The following is a 21,411-nucleotide window of genomic DNA, read 5'->3' on the forward strand; positions in this document are numbered from 1 at the left end:
AGGGGATCCAATGCCTGTCAGCCTGGGATGACATACTCGACAAGCCACAATGCTTCGCTAGGGATGGCTTGCACCAATCACCCCTGGGCTTTTGGATATTGGCAAAGGCTCTTGCTACCCCCATAGTGCCTTTTTTAGGCAAGGCTCAAAAGACAAACCCACCTCAATAGGTATCACAAGGGATAAGAAACTAAGAGTAATGCTACTCAACGCCAAAAGTCTAAACTTCAAGATGCACGCACTCGAAATTCTCCTTAGCATGGAGAACATTGTTATCTGTGCAGTAACAGAAACCTGCTTCAAGGCTCCCGAGAGCACCCCAGCACTACCAGGTTATACCTCATACCATGCTTTTCGGCCCCAAAACTTGGACCGAACCACAAAAGGAGGGGGAGTATCAATATTCGTCAAAGATACCCACACCTCCAGGTTGGTGGCACAGCACGAAGCATCAGAGACTATCCATGTGCAACTAACAGTGGGTAAAACTGCCTTCCAGTTTATAGCCTGCTACAGACCACCCTCCCAAACCCAGGAACCCCACTTGGCCTTCCTGAGAAAACTGGAAAATATGAAGGTCTCTCCAAACACCATTATATTGGGGATTTAACTACCCAAACATAGACTGGGAGCATTACTCTAGCTCCAACACCCTAGCCCAAAGGTTCCTAGAATTTATAAATTCAAATGCTATGGAACAACTTGTTACCATTCCCACAAGAGGGGAAAACATACTGGACCTGATCATCACCAACATGGGGACTCTATGCTCCAGACCAGAAGTGTATCCCTCACTGGTAAGATCAGACCATAAACTAATCTCACTGGATATTCACATCCCGACTCCACCCCCTGCCCTGAAAACCACAGTGAAAAACTTCTCTAAAGCAAATTTCACACTCCTCAAAACCGAGGTGGAATCCTTCAAAGCCACCAGGCCTGTGGAAAATACGGCCCAGACTGCAGAATCCTTTATAAACGCATTCTATGAACACCTTCAGGAATGCATGGATCATGCAATCCCAAGTAAAACCAAGACCCAATCCTCCAAACGCAGACGTCCTGTCTGGTGGACCCCAGCCATAAACAAACTATACAATAGAAGGAGGAATCTACTACATGATAGAGCAAAATCCCAAAAAGGGAAGGCATCTCTGATCAGTATTAGCAAAAAACTACGGGCACTCATAAAATCGTCTAAGGCCAGCTTCGAGAGAAAAATTGCACAGGACACTAAGGATAATCACAAGGCTTTCTTTAGTTATGTTAGGAACCTGGGTGGGAATTCCCAGATATGCTCAGAATTAGTCCAAAATGACAAAAAATACACTGAACCCACAGACATTGCCAACATCCTAGCTGACATGTTCAGCGCAAACTCCCCCCCCCCCACCAAAAGGGCAAATATGTATCCCAGCAGAGTGCTGCCCCCCTGACATCTCATATGCTCAGGTAAGAGATGCCCTCTCCAAAGCAAAAAACACAGCATCAGTGGGACCAGACGGTGTCCCGGGCTGCGTCCTACATGAACTCCAAGAAGAGCTAAACCCAAACATAAAACTACTGTTCAATCTCAGCCTTACTACAGGATATGTACCCAAAGAGTGGTGTACAGCAACAGTGGTCCCTCTCCACAAAGGTGGTGCCTCAACGGATCCCGGAAACTATTGCCCCATAAGCCTGACTAGCTTGTTCTGCAAAGCTATGGAAAGGATCATCATGGACCTCATAAATAAAGATATTGGGGACCTACAGACACTGGATCCTACCCAGTTCGGCTTTAAGGGCAGATCCTGCCTCTTAAACCTGGTCGATTTCTTTGAAACAGTCACCAAGGCCATTGACGAGGGGAAGGTGGTCCACACAGCCTACCTGGACCTCGCAAAAGCCTTCGATACAATACCCCACTCGGGCATTATAGATAAGCTCACCAGCTTAAATATAAACTCCTGTGTCACTAGATGGGTTGCAAACTGGCTCAAGGACAGAACCCACATGGTTAGAATTGCTGGAGCCATGTCAGACTCCAAACCAGTTACAAGTGGCGTCCCACAAGGCTCAGTCCTGGGACCTCTCTTGTTCGGTATGTATTTCTCGGAGGTACAGGCCAACACGGAAGGACTGTGGCTGACCAAGTTCGCAGATGACTGCAAACTGGGCACCATAATCGACTCTCCAGGTGACACAAGCATCCTCCAAAGGGGCCTCATAGAAACAGACAACTGGTGCCAGAGCCATGGCCTCAAGCTAAATGCCAAAAAGTGTATAGTCATCCCCTTTGGCAAAAACAAAGTGCCCACAAATTACCACATAGGTGGTAATCCATTAAGTACAGAAGAAGTAATTAGGGACCTGGGGACTCAAGTTGATAGCAATCTCTCATTTGACAACCATGTGGCCAAAGTGGTTAGAAAAACATTTTATATAGCCCACCTAATCATGAAGGGATTCACATCTAGATCAGGGGAGGTCATCGTGCCTCTTTACTCATCCCTCATCAGGCCCATAATTGAGTACAATGCCCCTTTTGGGATGTACCTTACCAGACACCTGCAGCAGCTGGAAAGACCCCAAAAGTACCTCACCAAGAGGATCAAAGGGCTCAAACAGATGCCATATGCTGCCTGGTTAAAGAAACTCCAGCTCTACTCAGTGGCATACCGCCTGCTCAGAGGCGATGTGTGCCTGATGTATAAAGCCATGTCCAACCTGGAATTAATGGACATGCTGCACCTCAGAAAATCCAAATCCCATCGAGCTACGCGCTCGAGAGACTTGAACCTCAGCACTGAAATAAATAGGACATGCTGGAGGGACAGATTCATAACCCAGAGGTTCCCTTTACTCTGGAATAAAATCCCAGTCCAGGTTAGGCAGAGTCCCTCATTGACTCTCTTCAAGAGGAATCTTGATGAGTGGATGGGAGATCGTAGGTTTACCGCGAGTATCACTTCTGTGTCACTGTTAGACAGAGGCACAGTATACTAACCGCGAAAAAGGGCATAGCAAAATTAATTTAAAATGGGTGGCGAAGGCCAAACACACTCTGGCTAGGCTTATAAATGCCCTAGGGCAGATAGCCTAGAATGAACCTATGAACTAAGTGGAGCAGGCTGTTCATCTTAGGGGAGTATTGTTTAACATCTCACCTGGTTTGTTGCAAGTAATCCTGACCAATGTCAGGCACTGGATGGACATGATCGTTAGTTATTGCATGGTCATGATGTATATTTCAGACATTTTTGTGTACGTTTTTATTATGGAAGGTGAAATTAAGATCCACCATGAGCTGGTCAAGCAAAATCTTTTGAAAAGTCTTTTCCTCCTTACAACATCCTCTATTCAGGCGTGGGCTTTTCTTTGTAGTTTGTGGTGGTCATCTCTGCTGTAGGTTATCTTAGCTATGACCCATTATGTATAAAAAAATTATATATAATATATTTGCTCTTTCACAAGGGTTTTGTGCCTTAGTAAATTAGTTTTCTTATGAAAACGATCTCTGAACTGTCCTTAAACTAGTCCATTCTTTATGACCTGGAAAGAAGGTGCTTTTCACTCCCTGTATATGCACCACCAGCTCAAGTTCTAGCTGAAGACATTAGCTGAGCTCATGAAGACAGACTGTCACTTTTCCTCTTGGTAAAAGAGCCAGTTATGCTAGTAGAACAAAGCCCTACTTATGTGGGTTGCTCACAGCATTGGCTTTTGCCCCGAGTCTGCTGAATTTATTTGTTTGAAAATGCAGCTGTCAAAGAACACTTCAAGCAATATCTGCTTCCATTGCTTGTTATGAGGAAGACTAGGATTCATGGCAGCATAAGAATAGGTAGTGGAAGTTATTCTGGAATTATTAGGGAAGACACATTTCTTCAGAAGGTATAGCTAGGGAATAAAAATAGAGTAGAAATAAAAGAAAGAGATGTGGTTAAGAAGTAACTGGAATTATTTAGAGAGGCTGACAAAGGTTAAAGTATTGCAAGATAAGAATGTCACAAAGCAAGTAGAAGTATAACTTCAGAGTGCTAAAGAGAAAATAAGGGACTGTCTGGATAATGTAATAACTGTGGAACACACACTTTTAGCATGACTGAGGCAACAAATTAGAAAGGGTTGTTGCAGAGCTTAGGGAGCCTATAACAAGGAAAATAACCAGAGATCCTGAGGTATTGGAAATATTTCAGAAATTTTATGAAAATCTGTATAAAGCAGAGAAATGCAGAAATCAAGAAAAAACGCAAATGGAAATGTTTATGAAAGACTTAAGTATGCGAAGGTTTGAGGTAGGTGAGGCTCCTTTATTAACAGGGTAGAAGTAGATGAGATAAAGGTGGTTCTGTATAACCAATCTTCAGGAAAGTCTCCAGAAATAGATGACATTCTTGTTGAAGTTTGGAAGCTAGGAGGGAAGAAAGTGATAAAGATCTGGAAGATTGTGTTTAACAGTATTTAAAAAGGAGAGGAAGCACCAACAATCCTGGAAGAAAGTTGCAGTGGCTGTAATACCTGAAGATGACAAAGACCCATCAGATCCAGCTTCATATTGGCCCATTTCGATTCTGTACCATGAATTTAATGTATTTGTCAGTAATCGATAAAAGAATTTCAAAGATGTCATCAAAATTGATAGGTATGGATCAATGTGATTTTAGCTATGGATCAATGTGGTTTTGTGGATGGGAGGCAAACATTTGACAACATTAACAGAACAATGATGATCCAGAGTGAAGTAGAATGTGGTAAGATACAGCTATTGTTGCTGGGTCTTGATGCAACAAAGTAAGTTAAGATTTTCTGAGTAGAGCAATGGAAGCATTTGTATTCCTTGGTACAGTAATAAGGTTAACTAGGAGGGTATATGAGGGATCAGAGGTGAAAATTAATGTGGGGTGGGCTCCTCTCTTAGTTCAGTCTGAGCAGAGGAACTAAGCAGTGGTGTATCTTTCCCCTTTATTTGCGTTATATTTAGAGCCATTATTAAAGAAAATAAGGGACTCAGAAATTCAGGTATATAATTGGTATGGCAATCACGAAAAGTTATCTTTGTCTACAGATGATATTTTGTACAAACAGCAACATACAAGTAGTGAAAATGTTTAGTCCCTTTAATTTTATCAACAAGAGGAGAAGTTGTGGATAACAATTAATAGAGTTGAAGGATTTTTTTCTGGGAGGGGAAAAGGGCTAGAGTCAAGTGGGACAAGTTTATTCTTCCAGTAGAACATGGATTAGGATTGCCTGATATGAAGGGATATGTTAGAACTGCACAGTTGGGGCTCCTGTACATAGCACAAGCAGAAAGCTACACTTCAAAGTGGAAAGGGGTGATGATGAAACAAGGGAGAAATTCAAGAAATAAAGAAAGAATGAGATTTTGGATGCAGACCCTTAAGGAGAACAATAGCCATACATGATATTATATTCACAAAATAGCAAAAAGTAATTCTAAGAAGTAAGCCAAGATGGAAATGGAGAAGAGAGATTATGCAGATAGGGATGACTGCAATTAGGGGTACAGATAAAGGCAGGAGGGGTCAGGAATTTATTGGAAAAAACTTGCAAAAGAATGAAGGTATTGGGAGCAAATAATTAGAGAAGGAAAGGTAAAAGAATGGGAAGAGGCCATGAATACATTTGGAATGCAAGCTAGAGATTACCCTTCCCTATCAAGGACTGATATCACAGTATAGGGAAAGAGAAAGGGATAAGGGACTCCTAAGTGAAAGACCAGCACTTGTAGATTTTTTAAGTTGAATCTAGAACAGAAACTCCTGTTAAAAAGGGATAATTAGTAGGTTATATGACATATCGCATGATAACTATAGGAATTGATCAGTGGAAGTTAAAAAACAAAAAAAAAAAACACTGGGAGGATATATATGTATAGTTCCGAAATAATGCAGCAGAGTCTAGAAGTTTAGGAAGTGTTTGCATAGGTGTATTTATACCTCCAGCAGACTCCAAAGAAGTTTTCCTCTGGTAGATTGCAAATGTGGAGTTTTGATTGGGAAGTAAGCGGTAATTGGAGAACATTTTTTGGGAGTGTAATGTGTTGGCAGACTTTAAAATCCCTACAGACAACTCTGTCAGAAATACTGGATGAACAAATTGGTGTAACTAAGAACAATTTTTTTTTTGGGCTGGTGTACAGGATCTGAATTGCCTAGACATAGTAAGGCCTTGCTAAGTTCAATTCTGGTGCTGCCAAAAAACGCAATTACTAAAAAATGGAAATAAGTCTAAACTAACCTTATTTGAAGTAGTGAATATAGTAACATAGGTAAAAGAACTGGAAGTGGGATCTTAAGAAAGTGGTAGGAGCAAATTACATAGAAAGAAATGGGAATTATTGGAACAATACATGCAGAATAAGGTTTTGGAGGAGGAATGAGGTTTAAGGGAAGGCAGGGACAGAGTCAGCTGTGCAGTGTTAGCTTGACAGTGACTGTACACAAGATTGTGATGTATAATGTTTGTAACTGAGAATGTCAGTTTGGTTTATTTTCTTTTATATAAACGTATGATTGCCTATGTCATAAGTGATAATTCAGTAAAGATGATTAAAAAGAGACCCATATATCAGCATAAAACCCATCCTAAACTCATTCATAGAGTAAACAAACAATGACCAAAACAAACAAGGTAGTGAGGCATGCACCTTGAAAATACATGGGTTATATTATCACTGTGTATAGCACTGCTGCAACTTCAGGATTTTTTTAGTCCTGTAGATCACATCTCATGATAAATCATGAGGCTGCTAAAAGTAAGAAGAGACTAATGGTTGTTCTTTAATAGGGAGAGGGGCAGGAGATCAGTCTAAGCAGCCAGGTGGAGGTCTTTATGCATGTAAACACTAGAGGAAAGAAGTGTCAGAGGAACATGGTGTAAATAAAACCTTATTTAGGGTCAAGTTGGAGGAGTTAGAATAGGAAAGGAAATGAGAGGGGCACCACATATAGGAAATGGAAGGATACATTGTCAGGCTAGGTTTGAGGAAAATGAGTTTCACAGAATAAATGCCAGTTGTCTGAAATGCTGCATTTTCTGACTGGATAGTAGAATTCAGCTCCATATTGGATATTGGAAGACCATGAGATAATTGAAAAAGGTTGTGTTGAGGGCCCGCTAGATAAGGGTCAGCTGCATCACTTAAGTGGACTAGAAAGATACGTCTGTGATTCATACTTGGCAAGTGTTTCAGTAAAGTTAGGAGGAATGTGAAAATTTGCTTGCCAGTAAAATTGTATGTACATTTCGTAACTCTGTAAGTGCACTGGTCCGAGGACCCTTTTCAGGCATAATCTGGGCTGAGAAGGAACATACAGCAAACATTTGTATCCGAGTGTGGTATTCAGGAAATATTCTATTTAATTGGTTGAGAGAGTGTCTTCTGATATTCTACAAGATATATTTTTCTACATTTCCATAACATTTCTTCTTACTATTTATAATGTTAAAATGTATATTTTTATTAATCGTTTTTATTGTGGGCCTCTGTGATGTCACTGAGCAGCTTTATTCTAAAATGTACTTTTTTAATGAATGGAATTTAAAGTTTTCTTTTTTTGTAGGGGCAGTGAGCCAAAACTACTCGTGTTGGGAGCTTTCCCCATTGCAGCCCATTACTTTATATAATCTGCTCTGTGGTTGCTGCACTTTTAGGAAGGGGCAAAGTTAGAGGGAAGTTATCCTTTTTTGACTATACTTAACCCCCTTTTTAGAACATCGTAGTATGGCTCTTTGCATTCACAATTTACAAATCCTTGGTGATGGATTTTTTTTCTTTAGAAAAAAAGCACTAGATCGAGGGTTGTATTGTGCCGACTTTCTTAAAAGCTGGCCTAAATATGCTCAGGCCCGTACCTCACTGTATTTTTGCACACTTATTGTACTGTGCAGTAATTATTGCACAGCAAAATTATTTCTTGTTCTGGATTGATGTCTTGTACTGCATTTGTTGTCTCCCAGTGAGACTGAGACATTCTCTATTAGCACTAGTATGTAGAACCCAGTTTTGACTTTTATACTGTAGTTCCAATATTTCAGAACTGACCGTGCTAGTGTTGTGCAAAAAAAAGTTTGGTATCATTCTGCAGTCTGTTTTGTCAAGCACTGCATAGTTTGTGTATCCTTTTTTGATGGCAGTTTTGCTGGCATTTTAGCACTGAGGTTACTACTAGATATTTTGAGAAGTAGACTTTGTACCACTTTGTGGTTCAGGCTAAATTTATGAAAAATAATTTAACACTTCGTAAGTTTCATTGTTTAAGATTATTATTGATAATGCAAGATTAATTCTAACAAGTTGGCTTATACTTTTGGATTTGGAAAATTATATTTATTCACTTTTCTTTCAGTGTACAACAGACCTTTGGAGGAAGCTACTCTGGAGTTCATGCTTAATGATTATGGATGGCGAAAGCTTTTAGAGCTTGAGATTCGTGAAGTCTTTCTCCGATTTATGGCATGCTTGTTGAAGGGCTATCGTTCTTTCCTGCTTCCAATTACCCAGGCACCATCTGAGAAGACCACAGACTCGAGCAATCTGTTTAACCTTCAAGGCAAGATATTAATATTAGTAACCATTTGAGATCTTTTAAGTAATGAATTTGTTTTAAAATATGTCATGACAACTTCTGGAGCTGTACTTTAGGACAACTTATAAAGATAAAGTAAGCAGAAAGCAAGTAAGACTTGTACACAATCCAATGTATCTGGCAGTGATCTTGTCAGTAGTAAAATTTTAGGATATGCTGTTCCCAGCACCAGTGGGCCAAGTATGCTGTGGATATGTAGGACAGACAGAGGGAGAAAGAGGGAGGTACCCTGCATATTTTCCTTTTGGGTATTCATGATAGACTGATTTAGAAGTACCCACTAATTATTTGGGGTGGGGTTGACATGTCATTTCTTTTGAGTAGATTAGATTGTATACTTCATTTTTGTTCCTGAAACTCTGGCTTATATTACTGATCAGAGTTCCTCCTCAAAAGCAGAAAGTTCCCTTCTACTTGGTAGTGAGAAGCAAACCCAAGAAGACAGTAGTGGGTGGAGTTATAGCTGTCATGTTATTTTCAAGTATCTGGGACAAAGCCAAAAATAATTCTGGGGCCAAAGGCCTAAAATCAGGGTCAGCTTATAAATATTATTGCAACTGAATTAAAAAATGTTATTGCAGTAATGGTCTTTGCATCAACATGTCTTTTCTGAGCAATACGAAGTATGAAACAATCTCTTGTATTATTGACTGACTGTAAACCTCACTGATTTACCAAAAAAGCAAATGTTTTGAGGGAATAGGGCATAAATATGAGGCAAAGTCAGTATGGTTGAGATGTATTAGTTGGGCTAGCTGCTGCTTCATAACATAAGATAAAGGAGCAAACCACCCAAAAAAATGTTAACCAAATAGGAAGTATTACGTGGTATTTCTAAGACAAAAAAGGATTCTGTTATACACTATTAGTGAGTTTCGTGTGTGGTAAAGTTTCATAGGTATTCTAAAGTTTTTTGAAATAAATAGCATAGCAACCAGGCAGCATCCCTACCATCACTACCAGACATTTGCACTGAAGAATGTAGAAACTATAAGGGCCTACAGCTATTTTTTGCTTGCCTTTTGATCCCAATAGCCATCTCCACTGTTGCTGCATGCACATGGCAAATAACTTTCATTCTGTCACAGAATCAACGTTGCTGCCTTAATGCAGTGTGATATATATCCCGCGTTATGTGGGAAAGCAGCACTTCCATTGTTTTTTCCTATCTGACATTGTTCCCCAGAGTGCGCGTGAATCCTATTTTTCTTACTTGTTGGTGTAGTACATCTGTATACTTAACCTGTTATTTGATAACATTGAAAACAGTTTTACTGTTTACTTTCCTTGCAGTCTAATCCTATTTTGAATCTTCCTCATTGTTTCCTCAGGATTTCTGAATTCCCGTGACAGCACCTTTCAGAAGTTTTATGTTTCCTTAACCAAAACCCAGATGTTCACAGAGTTTATCAATGAGTGTTCATTTGTGAGTGATCGACATGCCTGCTTGGAGTTCTTCGATGAGTGTGTTGAAAAGGTAAATTTAAATTCCTTCTGTTGATTTCAGTTTAAGCATGCTTCAAGATTCTTCCTCATCTTGCTGCCGTTTCTGCTCAGATGAAGAAAAGATGACTTTAAATACTGTATGCTGCACTGCTAGCAGAGCTAAAAAAAATCTTGCCAAGCCATAGTTTTTTTTTTCCTACCAGCCAACTGACCATCTGCCACTTTCTGCTCCCATTACGTCTTACCTTAGGGTCAGTGGTACTCTTAACCCTTTTGGCTGAGACTGCCTTGATGATAGGTAGGTTAGGTATGGGATGGCAAAACATGCAGTGGAGTCTCCATCAGTGTCATATGTACTATAAAATTCACAGGGGATTTTCTGCAAACCCTAACTGGGTACAGCTGCTGACATCACAGGCATCATAGCATGTAACTTCAGTCTGTTCCAGCCCTTCCTTCTAATGCCCATTTCTTAACAGAAACATAATCCCATTACTAGCAGAGTCTCTTGTTGCAGACCGAAGTCCCTGAAAAATGTCTCTCCTGGCTGTTCCAGAAACTGAGCCAATAATTGATCTTGGGTTGCTTGGATCATAGTCTGAAGTACAGCACTGTGTGCCACAGAGCTTGGGACCAAATAGTTTTAGTGTTGCACTAGTATGTAGAAAGAATGTACTTGTATTTTTGGTGCATTCCAGTATTCCATAGCATGTGGTGTGCTTACTTGATGTGCAACGTGTCTGCATCTTATCTTTAGACCAGTAATGCATCTGGTTTTTGCAGTAACTTAGTGAAGTCCAATAATATATAACCATCAGGGATATACCTTTGTAGATTACGGCTTGGGATAGTCTATTCAGCAGACATTTTGTCACTTTTTTCCTTGGACATTCCTGCACCCTGGGGCATTCTCAGCTCATACTGAGAAATGCTGTGACATCACACACAGACTAAATAAACAAACCTTGGACTTGGCCACGCCCATTTAATTTCTGCTGCTCTATCAATTTGGATCTTGATTCTTTTGCATATTGATGAGTTCCAGCTGTTAGTGTATGTACTGTATGTCAGGATTCACATTTGTATTCCTTATTGCCTTGGTGAAAAACATGAGTTATAACACTTCATAAGTGCTAGCTGTTCTACCCCTACAGTCATGGAAATCAGAGGGAGAAACTACTACCCTGCTACTAGGAGGGTGGTGGTTGAAAATTATTTCCAGGAATTCACACACTTTGTGGTGCAGACTAAGTTCTTACTGTGACTTAGGGTTTAATTAGATACACAGGTAATGAAAGAACTGAGTGAGAGTAAAAACAAGGCAAAAACTACTCGCCTTTCTCAGGAGGGTTGGAAGCCTGTGTCCCAGAACATGCACTTTACCAACAATCACCCATGGGCACTGAAGATTAATGGATGCAACTTTCTTCAAGAGGGGAGGGACATTGAGTGTAGCTTCACTTGCAGAAGCTTGTGACAAGCCCTTCCAACACCTCGTTTGAAATCCATTGGGCATGGGAAGAGAAATGGTATGATTTGAAGGGAGAAAACCATTGATGGCTTTTTGGATAACATTGATGCTACAAACCTCACTTTTACCCATAAAAGGAATAATGTCATTTGCAGCAGTGGCTTGATGGTTGACAGATGCAGCGGAAAAAGAAATAATTAAGAAAAAAAATCTTCTCATAATGATTGATGGGTGAAGGTCTCTGGTGGGCAAAACTCAAGGATGACATTTTGATCCTGACTAGCAGTTTGTAGTGTAATGAATCCAATGAAAAGTACTGATAAATATAATGTACGGAATCCCCAATAAGTGCTCGCTCACCTTTAGTGCAACAATAGCAAGAATACACTCAGTTCGTTAAAATCAGCTATTTAATGCCCATGACAGAATGACACCAAAGTATTGAAAGTCCATGAAAATAAGAGAGAGATAGTAAAAAACATCCAAAATAAGTTTCACTTTGTGCAAAGTGTTCAAAGTCCAAAATGGAGGAGAAGCGGTTAGCTGCCCTCCTGTACTTGTCTTGAAATAAAAATTGATAGGTGGATGCTTGCTCTTGATGTTCGCACAATTTATAAAAGTATTGCTGGTGACTACTGCCCATTTAATTACGCACCATAATGGAACATAAAAAGACACAAAAAGTCCGTTCTGTCACTATTCCTACGTATGCATAATATATAGGGCATATAGAGTATATCAAATATAAAAATATTAAAATGTTGGTTTATATTTGTACTACGTCACTTGTCATAAAACATATTTAAAAGAGATTTGTGTATGGTTGGCATACATTCGTTCTTTGTTTGAACCCAGGTCAGTTGATATAGCTTTCATTTGACATAGTTTAACTATACATAAGATATTAGGTAATTGGGAGCTATATTAATTAAACATTTATACTTTTATAAATTGTGTGAACATCAAGAGCAAGCATCCACCTATCAATTTTTATTTCAAGACAAGTACAGGAGAATAAGCAGATAATGTTTGATTGTATATATAATAACAAAAGATTAGCGCATATTTAAAAACGCAGCAGTTTTAACTTAAGTTTTTTATATATCTTTTTAAAAAAATCAACATACATATATAGTATTTTAGATATATATATTATTTTATATATATATATATATATATATATATATATATATATATATATATATAATGTTTAGTGACATTGCTTTCAGTATATTTTATTACAATTAATAACTGACAGATCTCTGTTATGAGATGTTTCGCAAAAGTCAGCAAAAAGTTTATTTGCATCACCGATGGTTTAAAATGTAAATTAAGCGTTCACTATCTAACATATGTGTTGTAGTTTTGATAGTCATTTAGACTTGTGCACACTTTTTTGAATATTTTGCATTCATAGTGAATGCTTAACTAAAAAGTATGGGAAACAACTTCAGGATAAACATAATTACAGGGCAATGTCCCTTTAATTTTTTGAAACATTTTTGGCGCCAAAATGTTTATTTAAGGCGTATTATTTTGGTATACAGTGTCCTGAAGAAGCCTGAATATCGGGTGAAAGCGCTTAACCTACGTTCTCCATTTTCATGGACTTTTGAACACTTTGGCACAAAGTGAACTTGTTGGATGTATTTTAACTATCGTTCTCTATTTTCATGGACTTTCGAATACTTTGGTACAAAGTCTATTTGTCGGATGTATTTATCGTTGTCATTCTGTCATGGGCATTAAATAGCTGATTTTAACGTATTCTTGCTATTGTTGCACTAAAGGTGAGCGAGCACTTATTGGGGATTCCATGCATTATATTTATCAGTTTGTAGTGCAAGTCAGACCTGAAAGGATCTCTTTCTTGGATCAACAGATTATTTTAGTTCCAATACCACCATATGGTGTGGTGCACTCTTATCTCCCTCATGTGCTCCTTGCCTTTTGCCTAACATATGGTTCACAGAAATTTACACTCATCACTGCATGCCTGACTGTGTGAGCCTACCCTTGAAACTTCCAGTAGAGGAAACTATCATCTAGTTAAGTCTTCTTTGGAGACTCAAGACCCACAGGCTGTTTGCAGGAGGAACAGTAATAGTCATCCTCACCCTACAACTCCCCCCAGTGGCCCCTGTAGAGAGACCTTGAGGCTCATAAGGTGGTCTGGGCACTGGTCTCCAGACTCCATTAGTTCCACCCAGATAACAGCAGAAGAGTCTTGGGTCATTCCCCTTCTCCCTTTAGAGCCGTTCATTAAGGTGTCCCTCTAACAGGTCTTATGCAACCAGATTCTACTGCTTTATACCTCAAGAAGGTAAACCATTGTCAAAGGCCAGTGACTAAATGGATAACTGGCCATTCTCAGGTTGGCTGCTTTGTGCTCTCTTTGGCTCTGTCATTATTCACGGACCATAGCACTCCACTGCTTTGCCACTAGAGTGAAGCAGACTGTACAGGTGTGGTAGGTGAGCATACTTCTCTGCTATTTTGGGATTAGGGCCCTGAACTACTCATTCTTCACCAGTTTTTGGTCCGCCTTAGTTGATTACACACTGGAAAAGCCTTGCCAAGCTGCAGGACTTTTTTTTAAACACCTTTATTGAATTATCTTGTGAGATAGGCAGATTTACATTTATGGAAAAGTAATCCAACAGTATTATCAAATTAACAAACATTCTAATTCACATATATTGCTATATATCATATAACCTAAGCAACATTACATAAATTATTCATTTCCTGCCCCCTTTTTTAAAACAAGAAGCGTCTTTATTAAACCATCACTTATGACATAAGAAGTCATACATTTATATAAATGAAAACAGACCACACCGAGACGATTCTAGTTGCAGGCATTTTACATCGCAAACCATACTGAGACACTCCCAGTTGCAAACATTATACAGCACTTAAAATCTATCCAATCATTTTCAGTCAAATATTACATAGCTCATTTAAGTCCTGCCTTCTTTTAAAACCTCATTCTTCCCCTCTATTTATTGTTACCACAATTCCCATTTTTTCCTATGTAGTTTGCTCCTACCCTTTTCTAAAGATCTCAATTCCAGTTGTTTTATCTGTTACTATATATATATATATATATATATATATATATACTACTGCTAATATAGTTGGTTTGGATTTTGATTTTGATTTTCTAGTAATTGCTTTTTTGGCAGCCATCATAATTAGACACAGCAAAGCCTTATGTCTAGGCAATTCCGATTCTGTATCACAGCTCAGAAAAATCATCTCCCTTATCACACCAGTCCACCCACCCACCATCACTGACGGTGCATCCTGCAGGGAATCCCCAAGCTGCAGGACTTTAAGCTGAAAGAGGAGGTGATAAGTGCTGTCTACAGGCTTCCAAAGTGGGCTGCCTTAAAGCCTGCTACAATTTGACATTTGTTAACTGGGTTAGTCCAGCTGAGCCAGAGCTCATTTTCAGTGGAGACCCGAGGAGAAAAGCTCCAAGGTAGTTACTGACATTAATTCAAAAAAATACAATAGAAGCATATAAGCTGAGTCAATACATAGTAGTTTTAATGATAAGAAAAAACAAAAAAGTCAAAAAGAAAAAGCAAGCATAAAGTTGTATATCCAATACAATTTGGGGGTTTTCAGTTTACAGGGAGAAACATCACAAAAGTGAGTACAGCATCAAATTACATCTAGGATGTAATTACATCTGATTATGCTTATATGGTGAACAGAGCCACAAGCTGAGTCATGCACTTGCACAAGACTATGGTTGAGGCTGTCCAGCCTTATGGCAGAAGTAAAAAAAAAAAAAAAATCCTAGATGACTGTCCTTCCTTAAGACAGAGCTCGAAAACAGAACTGTAGGTGCCTTATTCATGGAGTAAGTTCTTTTTGAGTAGGTGTCTCATGAGCTGATAAATAAGTTGTGTAGGAAAGCAGGCTACACCACTCTGGAGAACCTTATAGTAGGAATAAGCTTTCTCTCAAACCTGGGAAGTCACTTGAGTGTGTCAGTCTTATGCATTTCTGTGCTGACCAAGTTTTTATTTTATTTATTTATCGAGGAGAAGGATGACCTGTTCGCGTAACTCGGTTTTCTTGAGTTCTTGAGTATAGTCTGTGGCATTCCATAGGGGGGAGGGTAACAGTACTCTGAGGTCATCATGTTTTAAAGAAGTGTTGTCAAGAAACGTTGCATTATATATGTAGTTCTGTTTAGTTGTGCCTTAGAGCTCCCAAGTTCTCCCTCTGAAAGGACTTCATAGGTCCAACTACCAGTCTTATAACCTATTGGCCTTCAAGAAGCTTGACTGCTGTAACCCATGCTGATACTTTCTACATGTCATTCACATACAAATATATTTTTGAAAGAAATGAATGCCTAACTGCTGTTGGTAATAGGGAGCTTGTATTATAACTTTGGGAAGCCTTGTATATTGTGTATGTTACATTCTCTGTTATTGATATCAGTTCTTAGTTTTAAATTTTTCAGTCTGGTGTTGGCTTCCCCAGCAGTATTTTTCAGGTGTAAACTCAAGTAGAAATGGATCAGACATGGCCTTATAGACCAGACAGAGGGCACCTCTAAGTAAAGTATAAGAAACAGAATGTGGTGGCAGGTGTTCTTCATATTGATCACTGCTGTAGTATTGTTAGCTCTATGGGTTATATCCTGCCAAGGATGTAAGCTGGCCAGCTACTAGAGCTTCAGGGCACCTTCATGTACCCAAACTGTCAAGCAGTTCAAGCTGAGCTGACTGAAAGACAATTTGCGCACAAAGCCCCTCACAGCTTTCATGCCACAAAGGAGTATCCTCCTCTGAGACTTTCTAGGATAAACAGTCAGCTTATGCTTTTCTTTGCTGGACAGGTAAGTTCCCTTTGGGGAAAAAAGCTTCCATTTTCTTATTTACTGATGTTTTATTACTTTCCTCTTCAGGAAAGTTATTTTAATACTGGGAGTTCTGTTTTAACACACTGTCTTGAGACTGTAATGTACTTTTAGCAGTGCACATATTTTTTCTGACAGTTTAAAAGTAGTGTAAACTGACAGATAAGCACAGTTTCTCCACAAGAAATGTTTTTCCATTGTGGGGATGGCATGGTGTTAAAAAGTGAGTTTTTCATTATTACTGTCTTTTTTTTCTGTCTAAAAAGTAACTTTTATGCGCTGGCAGTTTTACTGGTATGTGCTTTTTGTCTTTCGTGGGAAAGAGGCACTATTTTTGGCTCAACCATGGGACAGATTGTCGGCCCCATGGTCTGTCCCTCCTCCTAACTACAAAAAGAAAAAGTTAAGCAAACAGGCTTTGCTACCACAACAAGGTAGCAGTTTGCCTCAGCTGCATGTGGGTGACTCTGCTGTGGCCATTTGTTGCATCTTTTACCTTGAGTCCCTGTGGTGTAGCACCTACAGCCTGTTATGGGCCAGGGGTTAGCCATACCTTCTGCGGCTGTTGGATTCCTCTCAGTGACCAAGGGACAGTCACTCTTGTTGGAACTGGGAGAGGGAAAGGCAAGGTTTCTGTGTTGTGTCAGAATGCTATGCCCATCCTTGAGGAAGCAGCGGCTGGCATTAGTAACATAGCTGGCCTGATTTTTCCTGCAAGAAAGAAACTGAAAACAAAGCGTGTATCACCTCAAATTTTTTTGTTTATAAGTAGTTTATTGTGCCTGGCTCAGGGTCTAATTAAGGCTGTAGATCCTTCTTGTAGAATAGTTTCTGGCAAAAAAAAGGGATGCCTCTTTTCTTGAAGAGAGTCTAAATTCTGAATCTGAATAGGAAGATGCAGGGATGGGTTTGGGTTTTGTCCTCTGATTTCTGATTCATACTCTGAGGAGAGCTCAGTTTCTGATTCTCCCTGTGGGGGTTTCTCTTTCTCTGTGACAATTTCTAGAATATTCCAGTGTTTTCAGTGGGAGAATACTGAGGTTTCTCAGTCCCTCAGAAAATGCTCTTGAGTTGTTACAGAATAATTTTACAGAACCTACACCCATTCCTCCTTTCCTGTCTGCTTTAGTGGATGTGCTTCTTACTGCCTGCAATTTTCCTGATTGTCAGCCAACAGCACAGTGGCGCTGCAGATAGTGTTATCGTCTCACAGAAAGAGGTTTCTTGGTTTAATTCTCAGCTGGGGTGCCTTCTATGCAGAGTTTGCATATCCTTGTGTTCACATGTTTTTTTCTGGGTGCTCTGGTTTCCTCCCATGTTCCAAAGACATGCAGTAGGTGGATTGGACACTCCATATTGGCCATAGGTGTAACTGTATGTATGAGTGTGTGGTGTGGAAGGACTACTGCAGCATGGCAACATCCCAACCCTATCTCCAAAAAATGGGAAAAAGGGGTTGTGGATGGATATACGGATTGTTATATGGTGAGGGATGTCTGACACATTCAGAAAGTATATTAGTCAGTGTCTTGAAAACAGTTGCACTTGGATTAGTTTTGGAAATACCGATTAAGATTTTTTTTTTTTTGGAATGTTGGAATGATGATGATGTTTTTTTATATCTGATGGTATCTGATTCATCACAATTGTTAGCATTTTTTTTTAGGTTTTCCATAATCCTGTGTAGGAAACTGGCGCATATGTTACCAGGTACCATAAAACCTTAAGCATCTTAATTTTAGTTGTAGCTGTTACATCAGCAGTTGCACAGGAGATGTTTCCTTGTCTCCATAGCACTCTGTATTTTTCTGCCTCTCAGGAGAGCTTTTGGTCCTTTATTTTAGAATGGGATCTGGTTATACTCCTGCCCACTTCTAGTTGTGAAATAAGACAGATGGTTCATTTCCCATCATGGACCTCTGGCAACTTCAGGCAGCACATCTTCTATATCTAGTTCCAGACTGACTGTCCATAGTCATTTCCACCTACCATGCTACACCACACCACACTTCTAATGTGTCATTAGTCATAATTAATTCCTTTACACATGTCAGTTTTTGGGATCCACACAGGAGATTCCTCAAGTTTGCTTTGGGTGGGCATGACTTCCAGTACAAGTGCTGTCTTCTTGGTTTTTGTTAACGCCCAGTTTATTGACCATGGCATTAGCTGTGGTGGTTGAAGCCACTGAGTGGTCATAAATTCGGAGACATCCTATCTGTTGCCCTTTCAGAGGGTTATCTTTATAGGTTCAGAACTGGATGCATACAGATGATGGCAATTTCTGCTCATAGTGAGTCTAGGAGGTTGAACCCTTGGCAGACCATTTGAAGATGTAGCTGGTGGTTTAGGTTTGGACCCTATTGCTATTGCTGCGTTTGGTCATCATAGTCTCCACGGTGCCATTTGCATGCTTTAAAGGTGCAGGCACTGCCACAGATGTTGAGATATCAGTACTTGCAGAGCCACCATGGGTATTCGTCTGGTATAAAAATCATGGCATTGTGCACTAAAATTGGTCATTTTTTTCTTAACATTATTGGCAGAATGTTGTATGGATATTTTTAACAGATGTGCTTGTGGCAGAGTGTTAGTGCCAAAAGACTTTTCCACACAGTTTTGTTCTGTTTAGACTGAATATAAACTTAATGAATATGACTTGTTAGTCTACAAAAGGTGTCTGGATAAAGCTACTGTATGTGTATGTTAACACCGTGAGAGAAGACTCTGAACAAGATTTGAAGTAAGAAACAGGAGTTGGTGAGTCATGACAAATCTGTGGAGCCCAAAGAAATATATTTTCTTTGTAGTCTACCTTTGAAGTTTGAAAAGCTTTGGAAGCTTCTCATGACACTGATGGAAATGATGTAATGCTGCTGATAAATCATATTTAGTGTCACACTCATCATTTTATGTCAGTACTGATGATGGTCCTATAGTGCTTAACAGGCTGCTGAAGCTGGCATTTCTGACATTCTTTTACTGGAACACCTGACTAATTCTAAGGGTTGGTATGCCAGTATATGATCAGGGCTAGTTCATCTACTTTTAATCTGTCCCTCTATCCGAGTAACCTTGTTATTGCATCATGCAGTTTTTCTATTACACAGTTCTATACAGGAACTGATGTTGCTGCCTCTGAAAGAGCAGTGTGAGTTTTTTTTTATTTTCTGTTCCCATAAAGGGTGCTAGCAAATATGCAAAACTTGCAGACTGAAGCTGTAAAGAATTTTCAGTATTCATTGATGGTAATGCATTAGGTACATACAGCTGATTCAGATGGTATTTCTGACTACCAGTTTTGCCCGTTTTTAAGACAGTTTTTAATGGTAGTCTTTGTAAAGGAGCTTATCCAAATTCTGCTGCTTGAGAGAGAAAAATCTAAATGCCAGTTTACAGAATAAAAGATGAATAAAAGAAAAAATAAATAAAAGTCACTTACTTTGACAACAAAAGATACAGTCTAGTAAAGTGCCATTTGCTCATTCTACAAATTGTACAAGCTAACCTTCACTAAATTTTGTCTAGCAAAGAACTGTTTGACAAAATGTAGTGTAGCTCTTTCTTTCTGTATACATACACCAAAAGTACAGTTGTGTATACTTACCATAAATGTAGATGTTCGAGTGTATTCACTGTTGCAGTCATCACATTTGGGTTATCTGCCTGCAGGTAGCCCTCAGCCAGCCTGAATACCAGAGTCTTGGATTCCTGCGTCGGATGCTGTCTCTTCTTCCATGACATCAGGTCATCGGGTATAAAACATGCAGCCAACCCCATTACATCAGTCTTTCTTGCCGCGCGGTGCCCGAAGCAGAAGCAGTTCACAAGTGCCTGTCGGCCAACTCCTGAAATTTTCATTTTCGAGTTTCAGAACCAAAGTCTACAAAAAATCTAAGTACCCCATTGGGGAACTTTTTTCTTGCTCTTAACCAATGTCAGTAAGTTAACAATTGTATTACCTGTGGAAAGCAAATACTTCAAAGATTTTCATTCGTACTGCATTCCTTGCTTAGGCCCAGTCCACAATGTCCCTCGCTGTCGGTTGTGCCTTGTTTGGGTAGATTCTCAAAGCTAAGGAAGCTAGAAAACATTAGGGCCAGCTATTAAGCCCTGCAAGACTGCAGTGGCAAAAGCAGCTCTGGATTTAGAAAAAATAGGCATGTGGTAATGTTTGGTGAAGTTATGTACAGAGCTCCATGTAGCAGCTTCTAGGATGTCCCTGGTAGGGACACCTCTGAGAAAGGCTGTAAAAGTAGATGCAGTCCTGGTGGAATGTGATTTTTATCCCCTGTGGGGTAGGTTTTCCATCATGCTTATAGCAGAAATGAATGCAGTGTGCTATCCACTTAGAAATGGTTTAATTTGAAATGGCCTTCCCCTCTGCCCTAGCAGCAAAGCCAACTAGCAGCTGTTCAGATTTTTTGAGAGGCTTAGTCCTGTCCAGATAAAATCTAAGTTCTCTGTGCACATCCAAAGAGTGCAGTATTTGTTCTCCTTTGTTTTGTGAGTTCGGGGAAAAAGGTAGGCAAATGAATGGACTGATTAAGGGCCACACTGGACACCACCTTGGGCATAAAGGAAGGGTTGGTCCTGAGGGCAACCCTGTCTGCATGGAAGATAATGAAGGGTTCCACTGCCATGAGGGCCTGTAATTCAGACACTCTTCTTGCTGAAGTGATGGCTAGAAGGAAGGCTGTTTTCCAAAACAGGAATTTCAACTCTGCAGTTGCAGCTGGCTCAAAAGGAGGGAGAGTGAGCTTTTTCAATACAAAGTTAAGGTCCCAGGCTGGAGTAGGGGCTCTCCTGGGGGGTCTTAAATTGTTGGCTCCTCTAAGGAATTGCTTTAGAAGGGGGTGAAAGAAGAGGGGTGGTTCAGTATTATAATGAGCTTAAATGGCAGAGGCTTAAATTTTAATAGATGAGATGGATAGGCCCTTGTGGAGCATTTCTGTTAAGTACTGAAGAATATGAGGTAAGCTGGGTGCCGTTGTGCCCATCCCCTGAGTCTG

At 39.7% G+C, this 21,411-nt stretch overlaps 1 protein-coding gene across 2 annotated transcripts in view; it reads left to right on the forward strand.

Annotated features, from left to right (window-relative positions):
• The window catches only part of DENND4B (DENN domain containing 4B), a 2,518,380-nt gene that overhangs the window by 942,751 nt on the left and 1,554,218 nt on the right, over window positions 1-21,411 (forward strand). For both annotated transcript variants that reach the window (XM_044079736.1, XM_044079737.1), the window contains 2 exons: window positions 8,358-8,561; window positions 9,929-10,074. In XM_044079736.1, coding sequence (XP_043935671.1) covers window positions 8,358-8,561; window positions 9,929-10,074 — 350 coding nt within the window. The remainder of the gene's footprint in view (window positions 1-8,357; window positions 8,562-9,928; window positions 10,075-21,411) is intronic.

This window comes from Protopterus annectens, chromosome 8.part0 (genome assembly GCF_019279795.1).
Source record: "Protopterus annectens isolate FY-2018-M chromosome 8.part0, PAN1.0, whole genome shotgun sequence".
Classification (NCBI taxonomy): domain Eukaryota; kingdom Metazoa; phylum Chordata; order Ceratodontiformes; family Protopteridae; genus Protopterus; species Protopterus annectens.